The sequence below is a fragment of the Strix uralensis genome, chromosome 3 (assembly GCF_047716275.1).
Source record: "Strix uralensis isolate ZFMK-TIS-50842 chromosome 3, bStrUra1, whole genome shotgun sequence".
Classification (NCBI taxonomy): domain Eukaryota; kingdom Metazoa; phylum Chordata; class Aves; order Strigiformes; family Strigidae; genus Strix; species Strix uralensis.
In genome coordinates this window covers 60,071,237-60,092,508 of record NC_133974.1, presented here as the reverse complement: position 1 = coordinate 60,092,508, position 21,272 = coordinate 60,071,237, and the positions used below count along the sequence as shown (strand labels likewise).

At 47.7% G+C, this 21,272-nt stretch overlaps 1 protein-coding gene across 1 annotated transcript; it reads right to left on the bottom strand.

Annotated features, from left to right (window-relative positions):
* Positions 1-5,839: 5,839 nt before the first annotated feature.
* On the bottom strand, positions 5,840-17,443 carry HEY2 (hes related family bHLH transcription factor with YRPW motif 2). Its single transcript, XM_074864761.1, has 5 exons — positions 17,265-17,443; positions 15,986-16,064; positions 15,795-15,878; positions 13,037-13,118; positions 5,840-8,058 (listed from the first exon to the last, which is right to left on the bottom strand). The coding sequence occupies exons 1-5, from the start codon at positions 17,345-17,347 to the stop codon at positions 7,379-7,381; spliced, it is 1,008 nt and encodes a 335-aa protein (XP_074720862.1). The 5' UTR covers positions 17,348-17,443; the 3' UTR covers positions 5,840-7,378.
* Between the last annotated feature and the right edge of the window lie 3,829 nt (positions 17,444-21,272).

The following is a 21,272-nucleotide window of genomic DNA, read 5'->3' as shown; positions in this document are numbered from 1 at the left end:
ATTTTTACAGATCAGACAAATGAGAATACATCCTCTAAAGTTTTGGTCCTGCAGGGGCTTAAAAGCATGAGTAACTTCATTTATATGAATAGCCCCACTGAAGAGGAATAGTTTCTCTGTGCCCCTCAGAGGAACATTCTTAGTCCCTCTGCAGGATCAGTCCTTAAGGGCATATTGGTGATGAACTATCAGACTGATTTTGAAAAGCAACAGGGAAACCCCGCCTTAGCTGAAAAAGTTGTGCACATCAATGGTAGCTAAAAAATCTCTGTAATGTGCCCAGCTTTTCTTCCCTTAAAAGGTTATATACAGAAAAAAAGGTCTTTATTTCACCTTTTTTTGTCTCCAGTTTCAACCACAGGCACAGAAATACCCCACTGCAAAAGCTGGGCATATGGACAAGCAGGTTTTACATATTTATATTGAATTATTACTTCTCTATTGTTTTGTTGGTGGCTACTGCTATTGGGCATCCTTGGGTTTTGACGGTCACATCAAAGGAGCTGCTCTGGCGTGAGAACCGGTCAAAGTGAGCCAGATAATTCATGGATTTATTACTGAGGTCGGTTCCCATGATTGTCAGTGGGCAGCAGCCACTGCTGTGTCGTAATCCTTATTCTCTCGGTAAGGCACATACTGCCTTAAAAAGGTTTAATGATCCAATAGTGATTTACTAATGGGAATCTTTCTTGTGGGTTTACCAGGCCTTGAAGGAGGACAGGGTGGCACATGAAGGTCAGTTTTCAGCAGTATCGAGAAACGTTTTTATTTGTTCTGTTTTGAGATTCCCGTTTGTAGCATTTTATTCGCTAACTGCAATAATAAATTGAAGGGACAAAGTCACTGTAGCTGGGCAGGTATTGGACCTGTGATAGGAGGGAAGGGAAGGAAGCAGACATGGATGATGGCAGGTCATGACTGAAGACCTGAGGTAACTATCAAAAAACACACACTTCAGCCTTTATGATCGACAAAAGGAAGAGAGCGCAGCAAGAGAGACCGGGACAGCATGGTGAAACTGCAGTCTTTTGCAGTTGTTGCAACCCATTTGGCTTGTCTTTGTGTCGGGAAAGGAGGGAGGGGGCTGCCCGGTGGGATGGCTGCCCAAAAAGAGAGGGAAGAGGCGAGGAAGTGGCATTGCCTACCTAGAGGAAAGGAGATGCTCCTCGCACCCAAGGAGCCGGCGTGCCCCGCCATCGCTCCCCCTTGCCACCCCGGTGCCTCTTCAGAAAAACAACTCCAAGAAAACCCAAACAAAATAAACTCCCTTCTCCTCCACCAATGTACATTTAGAAAGCAACAGAGGGAGAGTGGGGTGGGGAGAAAAACAATGTTATTTTAAGGCTTGTATATTAAACCCAACTGTTGTGCTGGGAAGTGTTATTAAAAACTATTTGAACTATCCACACACACCAGACCTCATCTTGTTAATCTAGCTGCAGAAGTGTATCTTAAATGCATAACACTTTGTTTTAAACTCCCCAAAGGAGAGCCCTTCTCCTAAAGAAAAATCAAGTTACTTGGCTCCCTGACATATGAAAAAAAATACAGCATTCAGAGTTAAATCAAAACTAAGGGGAAAAAAAAGTATAGGCCTTTAAGCGTAATTTTGTCCCCTTGTGTTTATGGATTTCATTGTAGTAATTTATTAGATTTTCACCTACCACACAGTAATATAGAATACTTTTTATGGGTACTCTTTACAGGTAAAACACTTTTCTTTACATCTTCCAGTAATATACTGTTTCCTGGAATAGTGTGCTGATTTCATAGAAGGAGGTCTTGCAGTGTAACATACATGAAGACATGGGCAGAGTTAGAAATTTCCCAGCTGTTAGGAGATTGCAATCACAATTTCAATGTTGCATTAAGGTGTTTTTTTCACCCTGAAGACTTTCCTTTGCAGAAGAGAAAAATGCTGAATATGGACTATGTGGAAAGCAAAATTACGTCAACACCTCAGAAGGACTTACCTGTAGAATAAGAAATAGCACTGTTCAGATAAACATTGTCTAAAACATTTAGCTTTGCTTGAATTCAGTATCGACAGCTGTAACTGTAGAAAAGGAGTCTGCCTCTCCAGACCATGAAAGTAATTCAACCAGACACATTGCCTTTTATTTCCTGTATTAATTTCCTTTTGCTTCTGATTTTTTAATTTCTAGGGCACAACACTAATTCATGTGTCCCAGCTTTGCACTGCCACCATGAATGCAGAAAAATATCCCTTTAAAAAGAAATTATATTGACATCATCTTATAATCACCGTCACTGCTGCAGCCAGACCATTAAGAGAAATTCTGAAGTTAGTGTCGAATGAAGAGTTGACTGGTCTTATTTTCAAGATCGATAGATGATAGCAACGCATCATCATCAAATCATTTTGATACTGTTCTGTTGTTTTTTCAGGTGAGAAGGAGGCTGATTTTAAAATCAGATCACATGTGAAAATATTATTAAGATTCAAATCCTATCTCTCCAGAGATGATGCAAGATAGAGAAGGAGAAATTCAGTTGCCTGGCCATATGCATTTAGTGCCACTTAAACAACCTTGGGTTTTCCAGGCGTCTGCACAGGTCTGGCAGAGGTGACACAGGACAGAAGGGAGATCTGCACCTTCCAGAGTGATAGTTGGAGCCCATCTTAGGACATGGCAAATATTTAGGCAACTGAATGCTAAGTGATTGTTTTTCCACTTTAATAGCACTTTACAACTTCCAGTAGTAGCAATTACCAGAGGAAAAAACAAAATAAAACCCAAAACAAAGCCAAAACACCTATTTTCAGATAATTATCTGTCAAAATGTTGTTTCATTTGTAAATTAGGAAAGATTTAGTTTAAGACCCCAGCATTTCTATTACCTGCCTGGTGCTCCTCTGCTTACCATTTCTGGTCACGGTCAGATGTGTTGCTGCAGACATCCCTTTTGAGACCTTTACACATTAGCTTCCAAGACACAAGTCTTTGCTGTGTAAAATGGTGAAGCAGAGGAACAAAGCATAAGTAAAAATTTCAGCGTTGAGTAAAATTACACTCAGGTTCAGGCAAGAGCTTCACACAAATGAGTCTGAGCACAGGAAGCTTGCAAACAAAGCTATACCAATTTCTTCATCTTTTCGGACAAAACTACCTGTGACTATTAAATTACGAAGGTCCTCAGGCATATGACCTCAGGCTATCTGTGCCTATAGAAGCGGATGACTAATGAACTGTTGAGCTGGTAACAGTCCACTTCACACGTCGGTAGTATGTTCTGATGTAATATCTTCTGATTAAAAGATGCTTGTGTCCTTTTTCCCTTAGGAAGAAGAACTTTCTCATTTACAATAGCCCTAAGAATTTGCCAATATCCATGTCCTAAGCATCTGCAAATGCCCTTATCTTATGACATCCTGATTGAAGTATCATCTTTCAGAATAGCTGCAAACAAACATTTTGAAGGGTCACACTAAGGAGGCAGTAGCATGAACTGGCACCTCCTGGCAGTTGTTCAGGCAGATGTAGTCACAGCCGGGATACGGTTATTCTGCTTTGAATATATGCATTCAGCCCTCGGCCACAGTAGCCGGTTTTTCTTCTGGGGCAGTACCTAATGCCGGATTTCCTCCACTTGCAGAGCACAGGGAGGACAGGCAGCACCTCCTCCCAATTCTCCGTCTCCTCTCAGGTAATAATCTTCCCTCGGTGCTGTGTGGCACAGTCCCACAGCTACAGCAGCCTAAGTGCTTTTTATTTGCACTGCTGAGGGCTAAGGTTTCGAGCCTTCTAATGCTGAGTGACAGAATAGTTTTTTAGCTTTTTCCTCTTAAGAAAAACATTCTAGGAAATTGCATAACTTCCTTTGATCCTCTTGAAAACTGAATATAAGGTTGCAAACCCACCCCTTGAAAAGTTAGTCAAAGCCAGATACACTGTTGAGTAAGCAGACCGATTTGCTTTCTTGTGCTATGTGCTATGATCCTAAATTATATGAATTACAAACTTTCTTCATCCTACAGGTTCATTCATCATTGAAAGCAGAATAAAGGTAGAAAAGGGCTGAAGTAAGGTTGTGTGCTTACAGCCACTAGTCCTACCTTTTGGATCTTGGTTATGCCAAGGAGACAACTTTCCCTTGCTCTGTTTTAAAAATTGCATAGACTCCTTCACCTCTGACCTGTTACCACAGCTACAACCAAAGCCATCAGAAGCTATTACCCTCTGATGTTTTTCCAACAGCACATGTGAAATATGCTGCTTCTCCATTAACTTCTCACTTGGGAAACCTTCATCTGCTCTCCCAGAGGTAACATTCCCAACAGAGGCTCAGGACTGAACAGGCATGAAGGCTGAGCTCCTGCCTCATGTGCTGGTCCCTTCAGGATTCAGACTTAAAAAAAACAAACCAAAGCAAAAGACAACAAAAAAGAAAAGAGAGGACACATCAACAACTCAGCCAGCGTCCATGAATTTGGCCTGTTTTGCGAGAGTGAAAATGGGATAAGCCCAAACACACAGGCTGCACAAATCCATCCGTGACACATTGTTTCAGGATGCTAAAGTAACTATGCTTTCATCTAAACAGTCTCTTGGAAATATTTTTTCAAACTCCCTTTTTTTTAGAATAAGGCAAAATGTCACATTTGGGGCAACAAATGATAATGTTTTGGGGCACATCAATTAGTTTGAAGTCCTTACATGTAACCAAGTCAGTGGCTGCCCATTTTTAACACGATATGATGCATGGGAGACCACCTACCAGACTCTCAGAGGGCAGGTTAATAGTTAACAGCTTAAAGTCAAGTAGGGTTGCAACCTACTCTTTTTCACGTAAATAAATACCACTTTTTATCTACTTGCCAGTTAACTAATGTAATTTCATTCTTGAAACTGCTTATATGGAAAGTGATGGCACCTGAATTAGATGCTGCTGAACATGCCAGTATAGCAGTGCAGCATTTGTGTCCTGAGTCAAAAAATGTTTAACAAACAACAAAACTTCAAAGAAGCATGATTTACAGCTCAGGGTTAGAGAGTCTTCCTTCCCATCTTTTGTCCGTTTTCTCCATGGAACAGCATGTTGTTCAGGCAAAATCACAATCCCTCCCTGCCTGGGTGCCAGAGACAGGCTGATGCAGGTGGGGATGGGTTACATGTTTAACATTTGGGAGAAAGGGATGATGGGGAATGAGCCACTGAGCTGAGGCTGCATTTTGGTGAGGGATGAAGTCTCTGTCTGGATATAGGGTGGTCACCCGTTTCTGTGCTTCAGTCTTATCAGCTGTAATTTGGGCATAATAATCTTTCAGCGCCTTTTGGACGTGTGAAAACTTGTTCTTATCCTTATGGACAGAGCTTTACACAACTTCTGTGGATGGCCTTTGCAGATCTAAGATGAAATAATAACGATCCCTTGCCTCAGAGAGAACTGGTAAATTAGAAGACCAGAACTGGAAGGTAAAACTACCCTCTCACAATCCAGATATTTAATGATGTCAGTGGGTTAAAATTTCCCCCTTCTAAACAGAGGCCCTTAGTGAGGATCTGAAAGAAAGCTGAACCTAGAAACCCCAATGATTTTTGGGTCTCTCCCAGATGGACAGATGGGTTTGTATCATTAAGCGTATCGTCAGTGCAGAACCAGTTTACAAGCCTGAAAGCTGATGATGCTTTACTGACTGTTTTTTTCTGCCTATTTCAGAGCATGCTGTACAAGATGGGCTTTCTGGCTGAGCGAGGGGAGCAGAAGAGGACGGAGCAGCTGAGAGGCTTGTTATCAGTGGCAGAAACTAACTTTGAGCCCTCGAGTATTCCTCAAGAGCAAACAAAAACTGCAACAAATCATCCATAAAACGCAGTCAAAAAGGACTTCGTTTAATTAGTGATATGTAAAGACTTTTGCATAGAAAAAAGGTTAACAAAGTAATGCATAAAAGACCGACTAGGTACAGTATTTTTAAAACAAATATTTTAAAGTACATTTTGCATAATGTTTAACATTCTCAATGCTTATTGCTTTCTCCACACAGCAGAGAAATCAAGTGCATAATAATACATGCTGTGTTTTGTTTTTTTTTTTTACATAAAATCTCTAGTTCTTGACTGGATGTATTAAAATACTTAGGTTATTTTAAGTCACTGTAATAAAAAATGAAAGCAAACCATTTTATGCAGCACTAGTTGTCTGGGTATTGACAAAATAATTTACTCACATCCCCTTTAATACATTCATTTTGGTTTGAAATCAAACCCACATTACAATGTTGGCGTGTTAATAGCCAATTTAAAAATTGTCCCTACCATAACTTCATTCATACCCAGAGTGATCGTTCTCCCAGAAGTTGATAGTGAAAAGAAGAGGGATCTTGCACAGAATCGGCTAAAAGTAAATGTCCAAATACAGCTAAATAAGTTAATTTGAACTCTTACAACACTGAGTCTCTTGTATTGGCATGAACTGACTGTATCCAAGTGTGCACACTTTAAATAGGTGGTTACTTCTGGGTGCATGACAAATTCACTGTTTGTGCAGATAGAGCTAGCACCATATTTAAGCCATGAAAAAGGGTGCCTCAAGGCTCACAGGCAGTGCTGAAATGTTCATTAATCCCAGCACTGATAAGATAATTGCTTTTACCAATGCTATGCTAGATGTCACAATTTGGCAAGTCTGTACAAAGAAAGTGAACTAAGGAAGTGAGAACTAGGCCTGTCAAATTGAACATTCTTCCTTGGCAATCTTTTGGCTAAAAAACCTCTCCCCTTCAAGAGCACGCTCTTCCCTGGAAAGGTATCCCAGTTCTGAAGTTGAATGCAGGATTTCGCCTCTCTCCCATACCATTTCCATACCTGTGCAATGTTATTTGTTTTAGCAGAACACACATATACATAATTTTAATTTTATTTATTATTTTTTCAATGTCAGGCACTTATGAAACTCGAACTCTTTCTATCCTGGGGAGAGCTGGTAGGTGCAATCCCTCACCTCTCTGCCAAACAAGGATGCATAGCTGGAGAATTATTAGTTCTAACGTCTACATATTTCTCAGGAAACCTCTACGTGCCGATATGGTCACACTGTTATGAAAGCCATTGCTGCTCCCTCAAGGTACCTCCAGCAAAACAAACTGAGAAGAAGAAGAAGAAGAAATCACCCGGTGTCCTCTCCGACGCCTAAAACGAAGAGGATAGCTGTGCCGCTCCTCGGCAGGCTTGCCGGCGCCTCTCAGGCCCTTTGGGTGAAGGCGGCTGCTCGGCCGGGCTGAGCAGGAAGGACATGCCGAGTCCCGGAGGCTCGGGTGTGGGTGCGGGTGTGTGTGGGCACGTGGGGGTGTGCGTGCACGCGTGCGTGTGCTGAGGGAGAGGAGGGAGCCAGACGGGGAAGGGAGAGGGGAGACTTAAAAGGCTCCAACTTCAGTCCCCCAGGGTCGGTATGGTTTAGTGCTGCCCCCGCTGCCAGCCTGCTGAGGGCTGGCAGTGGCAGATACGGCCAACGGAGGTGTGATGGCTGTCGCTGCAGCCACGGCGGCGGCGGCCGCGCTGGGGGGAAGCATGGGGAAGGCGCCCGTGAAGGAGAGGGGGAAGCTCTGGGCAGCAGCCGTAGCTGCCGCCGCTGCAGCGTGAACGGTAGCTGAGAGGGACAAGAGGGAGGTAGAGAGAGGAGGGACGCAGGGAGCGACACTGCCAGCGGAGGGGACTCTGAGGGCGGCATCGGCGTGGGCGAAGGTGGCCGTGAGCAGGGCAGAGCCGTGGGGGGGCACCTCCGAGGAGAGTCTGCACGGGGCGGCGTCAGAGGCGTGAAGTCCGTTCGGCTGCAGCAAAGCAGCCGGGATGTGGTGAAAGGCAGCTGTCCAGTGGTGAGGGTGCAAGGGGTGGTGGTGGTGGGCCATGGAGGAGGTCATGGCGGCAGCTTCCCTCTGAGAGGCACAGGTGCTCAGGTGAGACACGAGTCTAACGCGCAGGGGGTCAGATGTGTCAAGACCCTCCACCGAAGTCAGGTACCTCGCGACTTCTGTCAAGCACTCCCGGAAGCCAATGCTCATGAAATCCATGGCCAGGGAATGAGCGTCAAAATAGCCTGCAAGGGGAGGGCAAAAGATATGTTGAGTGTCGAGTCAGCTTCCCAGCCGATGTTAGGTGACACAGCTAACCCAGTCCTTACTCAGCCGGGCTAAGATTTGCGGGTTAAGATTTATGGGTTAAGATTATGGGTTAATCCATTTATGGGTTATGATTTGCAATGTGAAGTTTGTTCTCTGATCCATAAATGATTTGTGTGACCATCCCTGTAATGCAATAGGCTGCAGTTGCTTCTGCAGACAATATACAAATGAAAAGAATTAAGTCCATAAGTACTCGTGATACTTAAAAAGATACACAATGCCTCTCCTGATATTCCTCAGCAAGCTGCTGCAGTGCAGTGTTGATCCTGCACGCGTGTGTGAATGAGATTTATCCACACAACGAAACAGGCTGGAGATCAGAGAGCCTGCATGTACTACCCTGCCTTTTCTTCCCTGCACTGGCATTCATCATAATGCTCTCAAACTGTTTCCTGACATTGTGAGATAGTTGTTGTAACTACTGCCGGGGTCCCATCTACTTCACAGAGTCATTAAGACAATATGACATACGGTGTTACTTAACTACAAACTAAAAACATCTTGTCATGACTCTGCACACACACAATAAAAAGCTTTACTGAGAAAACGTTTTATGTAATGCCATTGCTAATTTGGAGATGGAAGACTGACAGTCATATGGCCCATGAGGTATTTCAACAAACAGCAACTGGAACTCCACAGGCATTACAAAAAAGCATTTGAAAAATAAATTGTCTTATTAAATGCACATGAAAAGATATTCCCTTTCTAAAAGGGTGTAGCATCAAATCTAGTGCCGAAGTTGCAGCTCTTTAACCACAAAAACCTATTCCAGTTTTTGGAATTTTCCTATTTTAGTTTAAAAGTAGTCTCCTCAGGGAAATAACGTCCTATCCACTCCCAAGCTGGCACAGTGTTTTTTCCTCTTGCTTTCAGTGAAAATTTTTAGGTATGCATGACTATGATGTGTATTAGTATATAAAAATCAAGTGCCCTTATTATGGAGGAATGCAGCAGCAATACCTGCATTAGGCCTTGTACTCTCTGGCATGAAATAATCTGTGTCTTTCTGAAAAATGCTAGCACCTTAGATGGCTTTTTTCACTTGTATCAACTTTCAAGCTAGAAAGGAGTGTTTCCGTCACTGCACGCCCGCATTATAGAATTAACCTGAGCACATTTATAGATGTCTCCCCAAATCCCCTGCCCGCCTCACACCCCTTCTTGCCAAATTACGATGGTGCTTTTGCTGCAGGCCACCTCGCTCATCTGAGGCTGTACCAAACCCAAGAGAAACACTGGCTTGGACAGCAGATCAGTGAGCATGAGGGGTCAAGGACTCGTGTTAGCAAGCACTGATTCCTCCAGCATTTTCCCTGCCAGGTCCACTGCAACCAAGCGATCTGTGGAAATGCCGTGGTTTGAGTGAACTCCTGAGAAGCAGACGCCAGGCAGGCCAGCGGCAGCGGGCTAGCAGGGTACCTGCTCGGGTGCCAGCCAGCCTGGCGTGGGGACTGCCTCCACGCCGGAGGCTCCAGGACCTCCAGCGGCTTCAGAGGGGCTGACATGCAGCCAAAACCACCTCCCGGCTCTGGCCACGAGTCAGCCAGCCTGGGAATTCTGAGAGCTCGTGGCTCAAGCCAGGGCTTCCCAGCCTTCCTCCCTCTGGACCAGAGGAGACATGGGGGATGTGGTTGTCACCAGTTTCCCCTGAGTCTGAGCTGCTGGCTCTGTGACGAGCTATCCCAAAGTCCTGGTGATCCTGGCTCCCTCTCAGTCTCCTATGGTGGGCGAGACATGAAAACAGAGAGGAGATCAGAGCTGGGACTCCCAGGCTCCATTATGTTTTGATTTTGATGGTTATCTTTTCCAGGTTTCCCCTTTGCTGGCTTCCCCTTTCTGAGGGAGACTTAAAAATGTTGTTTCTTGTTTCTTTCCAAAACCCAAGAACATCCTCCACCACCACCCACATGCGTACACGCCAGCATTTTGTAATGCATGGGAAGTCTCAGGTTTACTTCAGCTATCCTGGTAACCCACCTGCTCCGCATGAAGAACACTAAGTCATTTGAGTTGTATTAACTGATGTTGCTGACCCAGGTGTCAGTCACTCAAGCTAAATTTGCAGTGAAACTGCAATAAAACCACACCGAGGTCCCAGCAAGTGACTCGCTGTTGACAAATAACTTCTCCCCTGTGCTTGCTTGCACTGTCAGCCAAAAGCCCTGGCCCCAGGCCAAAATAATAATTCAACGTGAACAGCAGACCATTGCCCGCACCTGTGTCAGGGTGGCGGAAACATGGAGTCTACACAGGACCTCAGAAGTGGCAGCCTGCCTGCCCTGAGCAGCTCCAAAAAGCAGAGAAGGGACAGGAGCCACGCCTGTCATGCCCACCTTGGGTTCAGCACGCTGAGGAGTGGCTGATTCCACCCCGGCTTGCCTAGCCCCAAGCATTCCCCATCTTGGGTGTCCTCCATTTCTGCATGAGAAGGAAGAGGACGAGCTCTCCCCAGCCCTCGATGCAGGGGAGCATAAGGGTATCAGGACCCATTTCTCCCTGCTGCAATAATAGCTTGTGTCCGTAGGAAAAAAGTTGGAACTAATTTTTTTTGCTGATCCAAAAAAGTTTCTGGCTCAGAAGATGAGTTACAAACTGGGAATAACTACACTTGCAAAAAACACAAAAATCTGCCTTAAAAATGCCCTAAGAAATTATATTTAAAGCTATTACTTAGGTTGCAAAGTAAAACATTAAGCAAGCAGGAGACGCAAGCTTAAATTTTGCTCAGTACTAACTCACAAACTTCTTTTTCAAGTTTGTTAATCCATGCAGTGAGATTACTCGTATATCTGGGTCAGAAGGAGAAGATAAAGTCATAGTATTTGTGAAGCGATCGGGTATTATATTGCTGTGTCACCCACTATGGACCATGGTGTGGGAGGTGGCTGCGGGCATAAGCCAGGACTGCCTCCCGGCACCCCGACACTTCGTCCTTCCCTGCGCTGCCGCCCTCCGGCAGCCGTGGCACGGAGAGGCATGGCGGTGGTGGCAGACCAGGGAAGAGACGCCAGGACCTGGGACTGCTGACAGAATCCATCTTGTCCAGCCGCAGCCGGAGGCTGGGACTCTGTCAAAACCCCTCTCTGCCCAGGAGCTGCAATCCCAGGCACTTCGTCCCCTGCCTCACTAGCTGGGCCACCTGGCCTGACCCAGTTATAAAATAATCGCCCACATACTTTTTTTGGGTGGGGAGGCAGGGGAAGAAGGGTTCCTATTAAATTAGGCCTCTGATCAGCTTCACCTCCTGGCCCTCCCGCTGTCGGTGCAGACATCGGAGGGGTGGGAGCTGCTGCAGCTTTTCAGAGGAACAACGTGCAGCGTGAAGCAGGGGTCAGGTTGGGGTAGTTGAGCTGCATGTCACGCGGGGAGGGTGAAGCGAAACAGCCACCGCTTCCCTCAGCAGCTGAGCGTTGTTCGCCCCGTGCACCAAGCGAGACGGAGCCTGTGGAAAGCCAGCATGCAACCACGCAATTAAAGCCAGCACCATCACGCACACGCACAGAGGATCTGATTTCAAATTGCACAAGCACGATCAATTCTGGCATTTCGCAACTTTCAAGAGCATAGCTTTACCAACTAAACAGTGGTTCTTAAAGGATATTTTTAGATATAAAAATTAACTTCTTTTTAAAATTTTGTACATTTTCTGAGGAATCAAAAGGTGTGTCTGTTATATGAAGGGCAATAAAATTCCTTTCACCTCTTCTAGAACAAGTTGCCCATAAATTTTAAGCTTAAATGGACTCACAGCAAAAGCCTCTTAACACCTAGAAAATATGTATGTCAGCTTGATGTTAATTTTCACAAATAACAGAATACCAGCCTTTGCTATCACCATTTGTTTTTAAGCATGCACCGATTATAAGCTGAATTCTGGAATCGCTGTGAGGTACAGAGAGGAACAGTATTTCAGTCACAGGCTAAAAACTTTTGAGTTTAATCAAAGAAGGAAGAGAGAGAGCAACAGACGCCTCTGCTCTAGCCTTTACGTATATGGCAGAATGTGTCAACAAAAAATGGGCTGGTTTCCATTGCACCAATTTGAACCATAACCACGGTTGATAGCACAGGACATGGGACCGTGCTTACAGGAGGCCAGCAAGTTTTTCACTCCAAATAAGTTCCAAAATCATGACTATACAGAGTACCTCGTGGGTGGCTGAAACCATTTGGCCTCCAGCCTCGGGGCTGTCAGCTTGCACAAGCGAGGTACGCTCGACTCCCGGCAGCTGGCTGATCTAATGGGTCAGCCAGTGCAGTCCCTGTGTCACGCCAGCACCCACTACCCTGGCAGCTTCCCGGACCTCTGACACACAAACACAGCATATAAATACGAGTGCAGAGAGCACTGCTAGCCGTCCGCCTGTCTGCTTTATCAGATACCTGGGGCTGCACAGAGCAGGACTGGGCTTTGTTCTGGTGAATGAGACGGTCTAACCTGGCATTTAAAAGTCTTTCCAGAACAAAGAAAATACATAAACAATAAAGAAAGTTCCTCTCCATCCACTTCCTTTGGTATAGCTGCTGGATAGAGAGGTTTAGCAGCAGTTTTGTGCCACACAATTGTTGCCACAAACCTCCTGTTTATGTTTGGTGTTTGTGTATTTGTTTTGTCTCCTTGTGCAGATTTCAGTGCTCTTTGGAAACCCCAAACAAATCTCTGACTGGGCTGCCTGTGAATGAAGCCTTTACTCCCACAGTGTTATGAAAGCAAACACAAGCCCAGGGTCAAGTGCTTCTTTTGTCCCAGTAGTTCTTTCCCACGAGTTCAATCCTGCCATTAGCATTGATTTCCACTCCTTTAATCTGGAAACGCCTATCACAGCTCCTCAAAGCACTTTTTTGCAGAGATTTCCCCAAATATTAGAAAAGAAACCATCAGCTCCTTACCTTTACCTCCCGTTGCCTGCAGCATCTTCAGATGATCCACTGTCATTTGCAGTATTTCCGCTTTCTCTAATTTGGCAGATCCCTTTGAGATAAGAGACTCATATAAATAAAGGCTTACAAATACTAGAAACTTTAATTTGATATACTTTCCACTGAGCTCAGCCTTATGGTTTCAATTTCCCCTATCATTAGGACATTCTTAGCTTAATTCTTCTGTGAGCATCTGCCTCCCAGACTTTGTCTAAGTACTAATGCCATCTCCTCTCTAGCAGCACCAGCACAATTTTGCTTTATTAAGGCTATAGCTCAGCGTAGCTCTGGCCTTGAAGATGGTGTAGAGATGACACCTTTATGAAATGAGAGAAATATGTAACTTTGCGGACTTTCTTTTTAACGACAAACACAAATGGAGCGCAGGCAGGACAGGTCTGCACAGTTATCGACGACGACCCTGCTGCAACATTTTTTTCTGCTTTTACCAGTAGGTGTCCCTGTGGGCACACACCCAGAAGTACCCTCTTTCTTAATCGCCTGTTAATTTTCGACATGTCATTTGGCTGCTGAATATTCTATTCTCATTCTCGACTGAAAAAGCAACCGCACCATCCACAGTATTTTAAGTTAGGCCTAGCTTGCAGGGACATGAAACTAAAAGAAAGAGTTTAGCTCCTCTGTCAGTAAAAATCTTTTTTGTTGCTGAGCGTGGCTCACAGAACTACAATAGGTGGTGGAAAACTATAAAATACAACTCAAGAGGTAGTATTAATATATTAATCTCTATATAAAACTATTTTGCATGGTAGCATTCCCTTCAATATCTGTAGCACACCCAGAAGACCAAGTTTACCGGGCAAATGTTACTCCAGTGCAAGAAGTCATCCCTTGGCATCAGTTAAAACCAGGGCTGCGCAAGCTGCAGCCACCAGTGGATCGCATCCTGCAAGCCAAATTTTTCTCCTAGTTATCATCTGGGCCACCTCACTGCTGACGGCCATCCTGCAGCCTCAACCAGCTTCGCCCAGGTTGCAAGTGTGGAAGTTAGGTAAGGCTTGCACACCCTCCTCCACAGCCCCGCTTTGCCAGCGCTGATCTCTGCGAGGGGCTCTGGAGAGCAGAGCTGTGATTTGGGCAGGGAGGGAGGGAGCGAGGCGGAAGCGAAACTAAACCTCCAACTTGGAAACTTCAGTGAGCTGAATGTCAAGGAGCTGGAAAGGGACTCATGAGAAAGGTCCTTGGCATATTGCAGAAAAATGGTGAGGCTTTCGGAACAAAATACAGCGCGCGCTCATTTTTACACCAATACATTTTTTTTCAATGCTCTTACTGCTTTTGACACTTTCCTTGTACACAGGTTGGTGTACGTGTGCATTTTTGGTCAGAATTCCCCATTTTACATGAGATTACATCCTGTATTTTTCTCAGACTTCATCTTTTCCATAGACACAGTACAAGCTGTCTCAGTGAGAGTGACTAATAGCTAAAAACTGCATGGCGCTGGGTAATTTCCAAAGGCTCTGTAGGACTTGTTTTATAATGTTTGTGGTTTTCAAGAAGTAAACAATAAAATGGGACAAACAACTGTTGTCTCTTGCCCCTGTTTATCTAGCTCAAAATACCTCTGTCATTCCATTTTGTCACAACCCATGGAAGGGCACAGTTACAACTACTTGTTATTAAAAGCGTATTGCAGGTGACACAAGTGATGCTCTCACCACGATTACAGTATTTAAAATTTCTTCCTAGCTTTTGTTCAGACCAGGAATGTAACAGGCCTAATACGGTGTGGTGCTTGCCACGCAGTTACCACTGACGTTCAGCAGTGGTAACTTGCAATCCTGCTCTCAAATTTTATCTTCTGTTTTTTATTTTACGATTACAAGGAAGTCAGGCTCTTTATTTTCCGTTGGTTCCTTTTTATTGAAACGTGATGTCAGTTGCACATATCCATAGATCTTCACATACCTCCAGTAAAACAGGAACAAGGCTAAATATTAAATCAAAGCCCAAAAACTAAAAATCAAGGTATGGAAAAGTAAAAAAAAATTTAAATTGAATAGCATAAGCAAAATGCCCTTTTTTGCAGGACAGATTGTATTCTAAGGTTTTTGGTCTGTAATTTCATGACCAAGGAGCTGAACCAAAATTAGCTGGATCCTTCCAGCCTTCCCACTAAATACTTTCTCACTGAAAGACTTTGAACGTATCACTGACTTCACTAGCTCACATGACGTGGGCCCATTCCCTCTCCTAATGACCTGGTGCTAAAGAGTCATTTTAAAACGTGGATAATCCAGACTGTCTGTTCCCTTTTCAGGAAACTGGATTGATTAGTTTGCAACTGAAATTATAGATTAAAAAAATAAAGGTTTCTTAAAGTAGGGGCAAAGGAGATGATATTTAAAGATTTAGACAGAAGGCTAATTGACATAAAGGTTTGGGGGAGTTGTGCTGCGTTTGGTTTTTTTTTTTTAAATACGGAGTAAAGCACATTTTTAACAAAACCACTACTGGAATTCATCGAAAGAACAGAGGCAACATGAACACAGTTACCCTTAAGGGAAAAACAAGCCAAAGAATGGAAATGTTTTTCAGCCTTATAATGAATTATGTTTCTAATAGTTTCGCCACAAGAAAGCATTTTATTGAAATGCCTGCTTTGTGCCAGATCAGGACACATATAATATTATTTTAATGAGTTTTACAAGAGAACTAACATTGCCAGATGAGATACAAAATTAAAAAAAAAAAAAGGGCTTACTTGTTTTTCAAAAGCAGTTGGCACAAGCCGCCTCAGCTCTGATAAACTGTTATTTATACGATCACGGCGCCTTTTCTCTATAATCTATTCCCAAAAAAACAGAACACATTAAGTTTATAAAAAATGTTGAAGGGCAAAATCACAGCACACATGCAAACTGTCACACGGGAAGAGAATTAAACGCAACGTACCCCTCTTCTTTTCTTTCTGGCCATGATCTGAGATGTTGTTGTTGGGGAATTCGATCGAATGACAGAGCTATTACTTTGCCTGTGAAACAATAAAAGTATGTCAGGTGTTGCACAACTTGACACTGCTCTTTGAAGACACAATAAAAGTATGTCAGGTGTTGCACAACTTGACACTGCTCTTTGAAGACACCTTAGGTCACTGTATTAAGTATGCATAATCCCTCTCATGCCATTTTCAACGCTGCACGGTATTTTTAAAGTGAGAGAGAGACATTTCATTTTTGATTGCCCCAGCATACATTTTGAATTGACAGAACACTCTGTTGGAAATAAAGCCCCTTTCTGGAGACAGTTCACTGTCCAGTACAGCAGATTTCGTTTTCATCACATATAAAGCCCTGCCTACCAAATACCGGCTGGAGAACCCAGTCCAAAACCATGTCAACCATCTCTATATGCTGTCAGTGGTGGCAAGCACGTGTCCGATGCCACAATGTCTGCCTGGCCTGCCAGGTTTTGACATTCCTGCCCACTGCTACACCAGTCAATAGATGCTCAAGTACAAAGCCAGCTGCCCAGCCCGGGTCTGTTGCAGCGTCCTGCATCAGGAGCAGAATTCAAAATCCATTTTTAAAACTATACTACCCATGAGTTCGAAAAGGCTTTTATTTCGTCGTGAGCGAGCAAAAACATCCAGTAGCTTTTAACACTCATTTAGCCACTGATGTGGAAGAGACGGGGCTCCAGTGCATGTGCCTCTAACCCGGCAAGCCCAGCTCTGAAGACCAGCGCTGACTCCGCGGCGGCCGCAGGCCGGCCCTGCCGCAGCGCGCACCTCGGCCCGCCCTCGGCTCCCACGCGGGGTCTGCTCAAGTTCAACTACTGTGGATCCCACAGCTCGGTTCCCACCGGTACCGATTCCCTTCGGTTGTTCGGCCTGCGCAGGAGCTATTTTCGGAAAGATCTGATTGGAAATGGCAAATTAAGCGGAGCTAATGAACTGCAGCCTGGTGGCTCAAAGCTACTTGAGTGCTCCGCATAATTTTGAGGCTCGGGCAGCGAGACTGCGGGGCAAATTCATGGGGGACTATCAACAAGCTGCGAGTTGACCTAGAGGGGGACAAAACCGTATGGCCCCCTCCGCCTCCCCCCCCCCCCCCCCCCCCACGACGGGGCGGCCGCGTTTTCCCCTCGCTCTGCCCCATCCCGGGGCATATCCCGGTCTCCGCCTCTGCCCGCGGAGACGGTGGCCCCAGGGGGCTGGGGGCGCCTCACTTACCCCGAGTAGTTGTTCTCACTCCCCACGTCTATTGTCTCGTCCATGTCGCTGTCTGAGGTAGTTTCCTCGCAAGGTCTCTTCATCGTGGGCACAGGACGCGGCGCCGCTTCTAGCCGGGGTGGGGGCAGAGATAAATAAATCCGGGGGGGCTCCGGCTCGGCTCGGCTCCGCACCGTCAGCAGAGCAAACCCTCTCTGAGGCGCTTTCCCACGCCGCGGCACAGCCTCAAGCCCGACGGCCCGCCCCCGGCACGGCCCGCCCCGCCGGGGGTGACGGGGCGGGGGGGCCGCCCACCGCGGAGCGGCGCGGAGGAGCGGGCGGCAGCCCCGCGGGGGGCCCGGCCGCTCTCGGCCCACGGCAGGCGGGGAGCGGAGCGGGGCGGGGGGGGCGGGCGCGGGGCTCCGGGGCAACCTCGGGGCTCGCCCTTGGCGGGGAAGAAGCGGCTTCTGGCTCCCAGCCCTCCCATGTCACCGAAGGGGGGGGCAGGGGGCGGCTCCGCTATCCCGCCCCGCATCTGGGGGGGCCTTGCTGCCCCGTAATCCGCGGGCCGGATCAACCCCCCCGCCCCGTCCTGCAAAGCCGCCGGCGGTGGCGGGCAACCCTGGGGTGCCGCGGGGTGTCTTGGAGGGCACACGAGCGCGGGTTTGAGGGTTGTGTAAACCCCGGGGAAGGTATAAATTCCGGGAAAGGTGTAAATCCCGGGAGAGGTGTAAATCCCGGCCCGGCCGGGCCAGTGGCCCCGTTCGCCCCGTCCCGCAGGGCTCCCACGGGCGCGCCGAGGGGTAGCGGGCACTTGCAGAGACGGGAGACAAGCACGGCGATAATCCTGGCTGGAAAGGACTTGGAAGACGTTTAGCGGCTCGGTGACCGGAGGGTCTGTAGCAGGCGGGTTTTATTTTGCTTTTGTTTGGGATTAGCCCCCCCCCCGCCCCGTTTGTTTGTGTTCGCTAAATCCGGCTTCCTGACAAAATCCATTCGGAGTGGTATGTTCTCCGCAGAAATTTAATCTTCCACCCTGGGTGACTGTCCCCCTCTGCCTGTCCCCGCTACGTCCCCTTTGCCACCTTCCTGGGGACATTTTTCTCCCGCCCCTGCCGCCGGGACGCGGGCCAAGGGGGGCCGGGGGCGGTCGGCGCTGCGGCGCCGGGCACCAGCCGGGGCACCGTCGTGTTCTCCCGTCCCTCGGGCCGCGAGTGGCTCAGCAGCCCGGAGGGCTTAGAGCCGGGCGGGGCGGCGAGGGGGTGCGGGGCCATCCCACTGGGGACCCCGCGGCCGCCCGGGGCTGCTGTTGCCCGGCCGGGGTTCCGGGGAGCGCGGCGGCAGCACCTGCCGGCGAGAGGAGGGGGCGATGGCTCCGCGTTCCACGCCGTTAAATCCTGCTGAAGGTACAGGTGGTTTTGGTTCCTTTGCGGCTCTTCGTGCGGAAAAGGGCCGTGGCGAAAGAGAAACCGGCGCCAGCTTTTTTTTTTTTTTTTTTCCCCGCTAATACCCTCCATCTACGCAATGATATTTGGTGGCACGTCGGGTGTTTGCGCTTGCATGTGGATGTTGCTACTATGTAAAGGAACAGCGGGATTTCATGCCTCATTGCCCCACCGGGACATCCTTTTCACGCCCGTGTTTGCAGAGTTACTAAAAGCCTCGCGGCTGCTTAGGCACAACAGAAGCGAGCGCCCGCGGGAAAGGCAAAGGCAGTTCCCGGGAGCTTCGGACGCATTCCCCACAATGGTCCCTTTGATGGGATCTGACCAAAAAAAGAAAAAAAAAAACAAACCAAAACCAAAACCCCCCCAAAGTATCCGGACCTTTCCGGAGAAGCGGAATAGCAGGAGCAGCCTGCGGCGCCCGGCTGCAATTTGAAGTACAAGCGCTTTAGAAATCTGGGAGCAGACTCAGCAGTTTTACTGCTCGGCGTGGGGTTTTCTTGATTAAAAGAAAAAAATTACCAAATCTTCCCTTCGTTGTCTGTGCTGTAGGGAGACGGGGGGGGCTGCGAGGGCCAGGGCCAAGGCCGGGCCCGCTCCCGCCGCCGCCCGGGACCCTCGGGCCGGGCCTCCCCGGGAGCGGGCGGGGGCGACGCCCGGCCGCAGAAATCGTCGTTCAGAGGCGGCGGGGATTTGTCTTAGTTAAAGTCCGTGTTACCTCGCCTGGGCTGCAGCTGCTCTAGATGCGCCTGCAAACACTTCCGAAACGGAGCAACAGGCTCCAGGGTGGGTGTTGGAATCCCCGCTAAAATATTTTAATCACCCGGGGATATTGGTGCGTTTCCGAGCTGTCTCGGGGTTTTGCACAGAAATCTTTAATGTCACGCGTCGGTGCCTCTGGATTTGTAACTTCTGCTCACTCTGGAAGTAGTTTGTGCTGTCTTACGGTATTTCTTTTTCCCTGGGGCGCAAGTCTCCCGTGCTTTTCTTCTACAGAAACCTGAGCTATCCTATGTTTACATGCCCGAGCAGAGCTTATGTCAGCGTCGTTTGTCGCGGATCCGGCTACTAAATCCTCCTGGCAGCCTTGCTGAAGTCCCTCCTTCGGGAAGCTCCTAATGTCAGCAGGCAACTACTGTTTTCATTTTGCCCAGATTTGTTTTTGTTTTTTTAAGATCTACCTGCTCCTGGGGGGAGGAATTCCGGGCTTTCCCGGGAGGCAGCTGGGCAGGCAGGCCCGTGCACCCCCACCAGCTCCCGGGCTCGCCGGCCATGGCAGGTGCGGGCTCCGTGGGGGCTCCACGGCGCCCGCGGGCAGGGCCAGCACCGCCACCCACGGCCCGGGCAGGGCTCGGCGGCGGGCCCGCCGCGCCCGGGGAGCCGCCGTTGAGGGGCGAAGCCCCTTGTTGTGCTTAGATCCCGGGTGGAAATATGTCCTTTGACTCGCGTGGCTCTTTCTCCAGTGGCCCCGTAAAGCGTGGCTCCCTGGAGCGTTTGCTGCGGAGGCTTTACTTGGCAGCAAGCAGCGTTGGCGGGCAGGCGTCTGAAGCCCGGAGCAAGGCGTTTCTCTCCCTTCCCCGGTGCTTTTTCCCTCCGAAGGCTCCCTGCCTCCCGCGGCAAGCCGCCGGCCCGGGGCAGCCCCCGCCCTCACCCTCCGCCGGCAGGGAGGGAGCCGGGCGGAGCCCCCCGGCCCGCGGAGCCCCTCGGCCCCCGCAGCCCCCCGAAGAACTTTTCCCCCGGCGGAGACAGCCCCCGGGAGGCATCTTAAAAAGGAGCGTGACCCCCTGAAGGAGCTAAAGTTTTACCCAGCAGCTCTCTTCAAGGCGAGTCAAGATTGTCCCGAGTTTCTTTACTGGGCAGAGAAGGCGCTCAGACTTTTTAGTCTTAGAGCTGGTTTTTATCCTTTACCCCCTCTTTTATCCTTTACCCCTCCTCTTAGACAAACGTTTGCATCCCGTTTCCTTCATCCAGTAAGCAGCCTCTTAGGGAGAACGGTTCTGTTACTTTTAAGTTACTTTCTCCTGTTAGGAAGCTCTAAGAACAGTAGAGAAAGACAATCCGCATTCATGCACTACGGAAATGACCCTTTATTTTTTTTTTGTGATGGATTCATCATTAACTGCCAGGAAAAGCTGAAAAACGAGCGAAAAGCCCTTCTGGCCTTTTTTTTTTTTTTTCTCTGATGTGATTGTAAGTAAAAGGTTAAGATGTTTTCTGACTAAATTCATACCAAGCCGGGATTGACAGACTGAAGAAGGAGCAGAGAACTGAGGAAACCACGTGCGACGAAGCTGAAGGAAATAATGCTCAAAAAAGGTGGCGAGACCTTAAAACGTGTGGCTTTGCCTAGACAGTGGGTGCACACGGGTGGGCGTGGATGCACGGCGTCCCACGCATTTTTGCATCGTGGAGGAGTATTTGCCTGTTAGCGGGGCTGTAGGACTCTTGCCAGTGGGTCAAAGTAGGGGCTGATCCATAGGTGGTTGCTCAGCACTACAATAACCACGTAGATGCTGATAGAATCGCACTACCCTGAGGTGGATGTGGTCACTCCAGTAGATCACTTCAGCTTATTTCAGTTTTG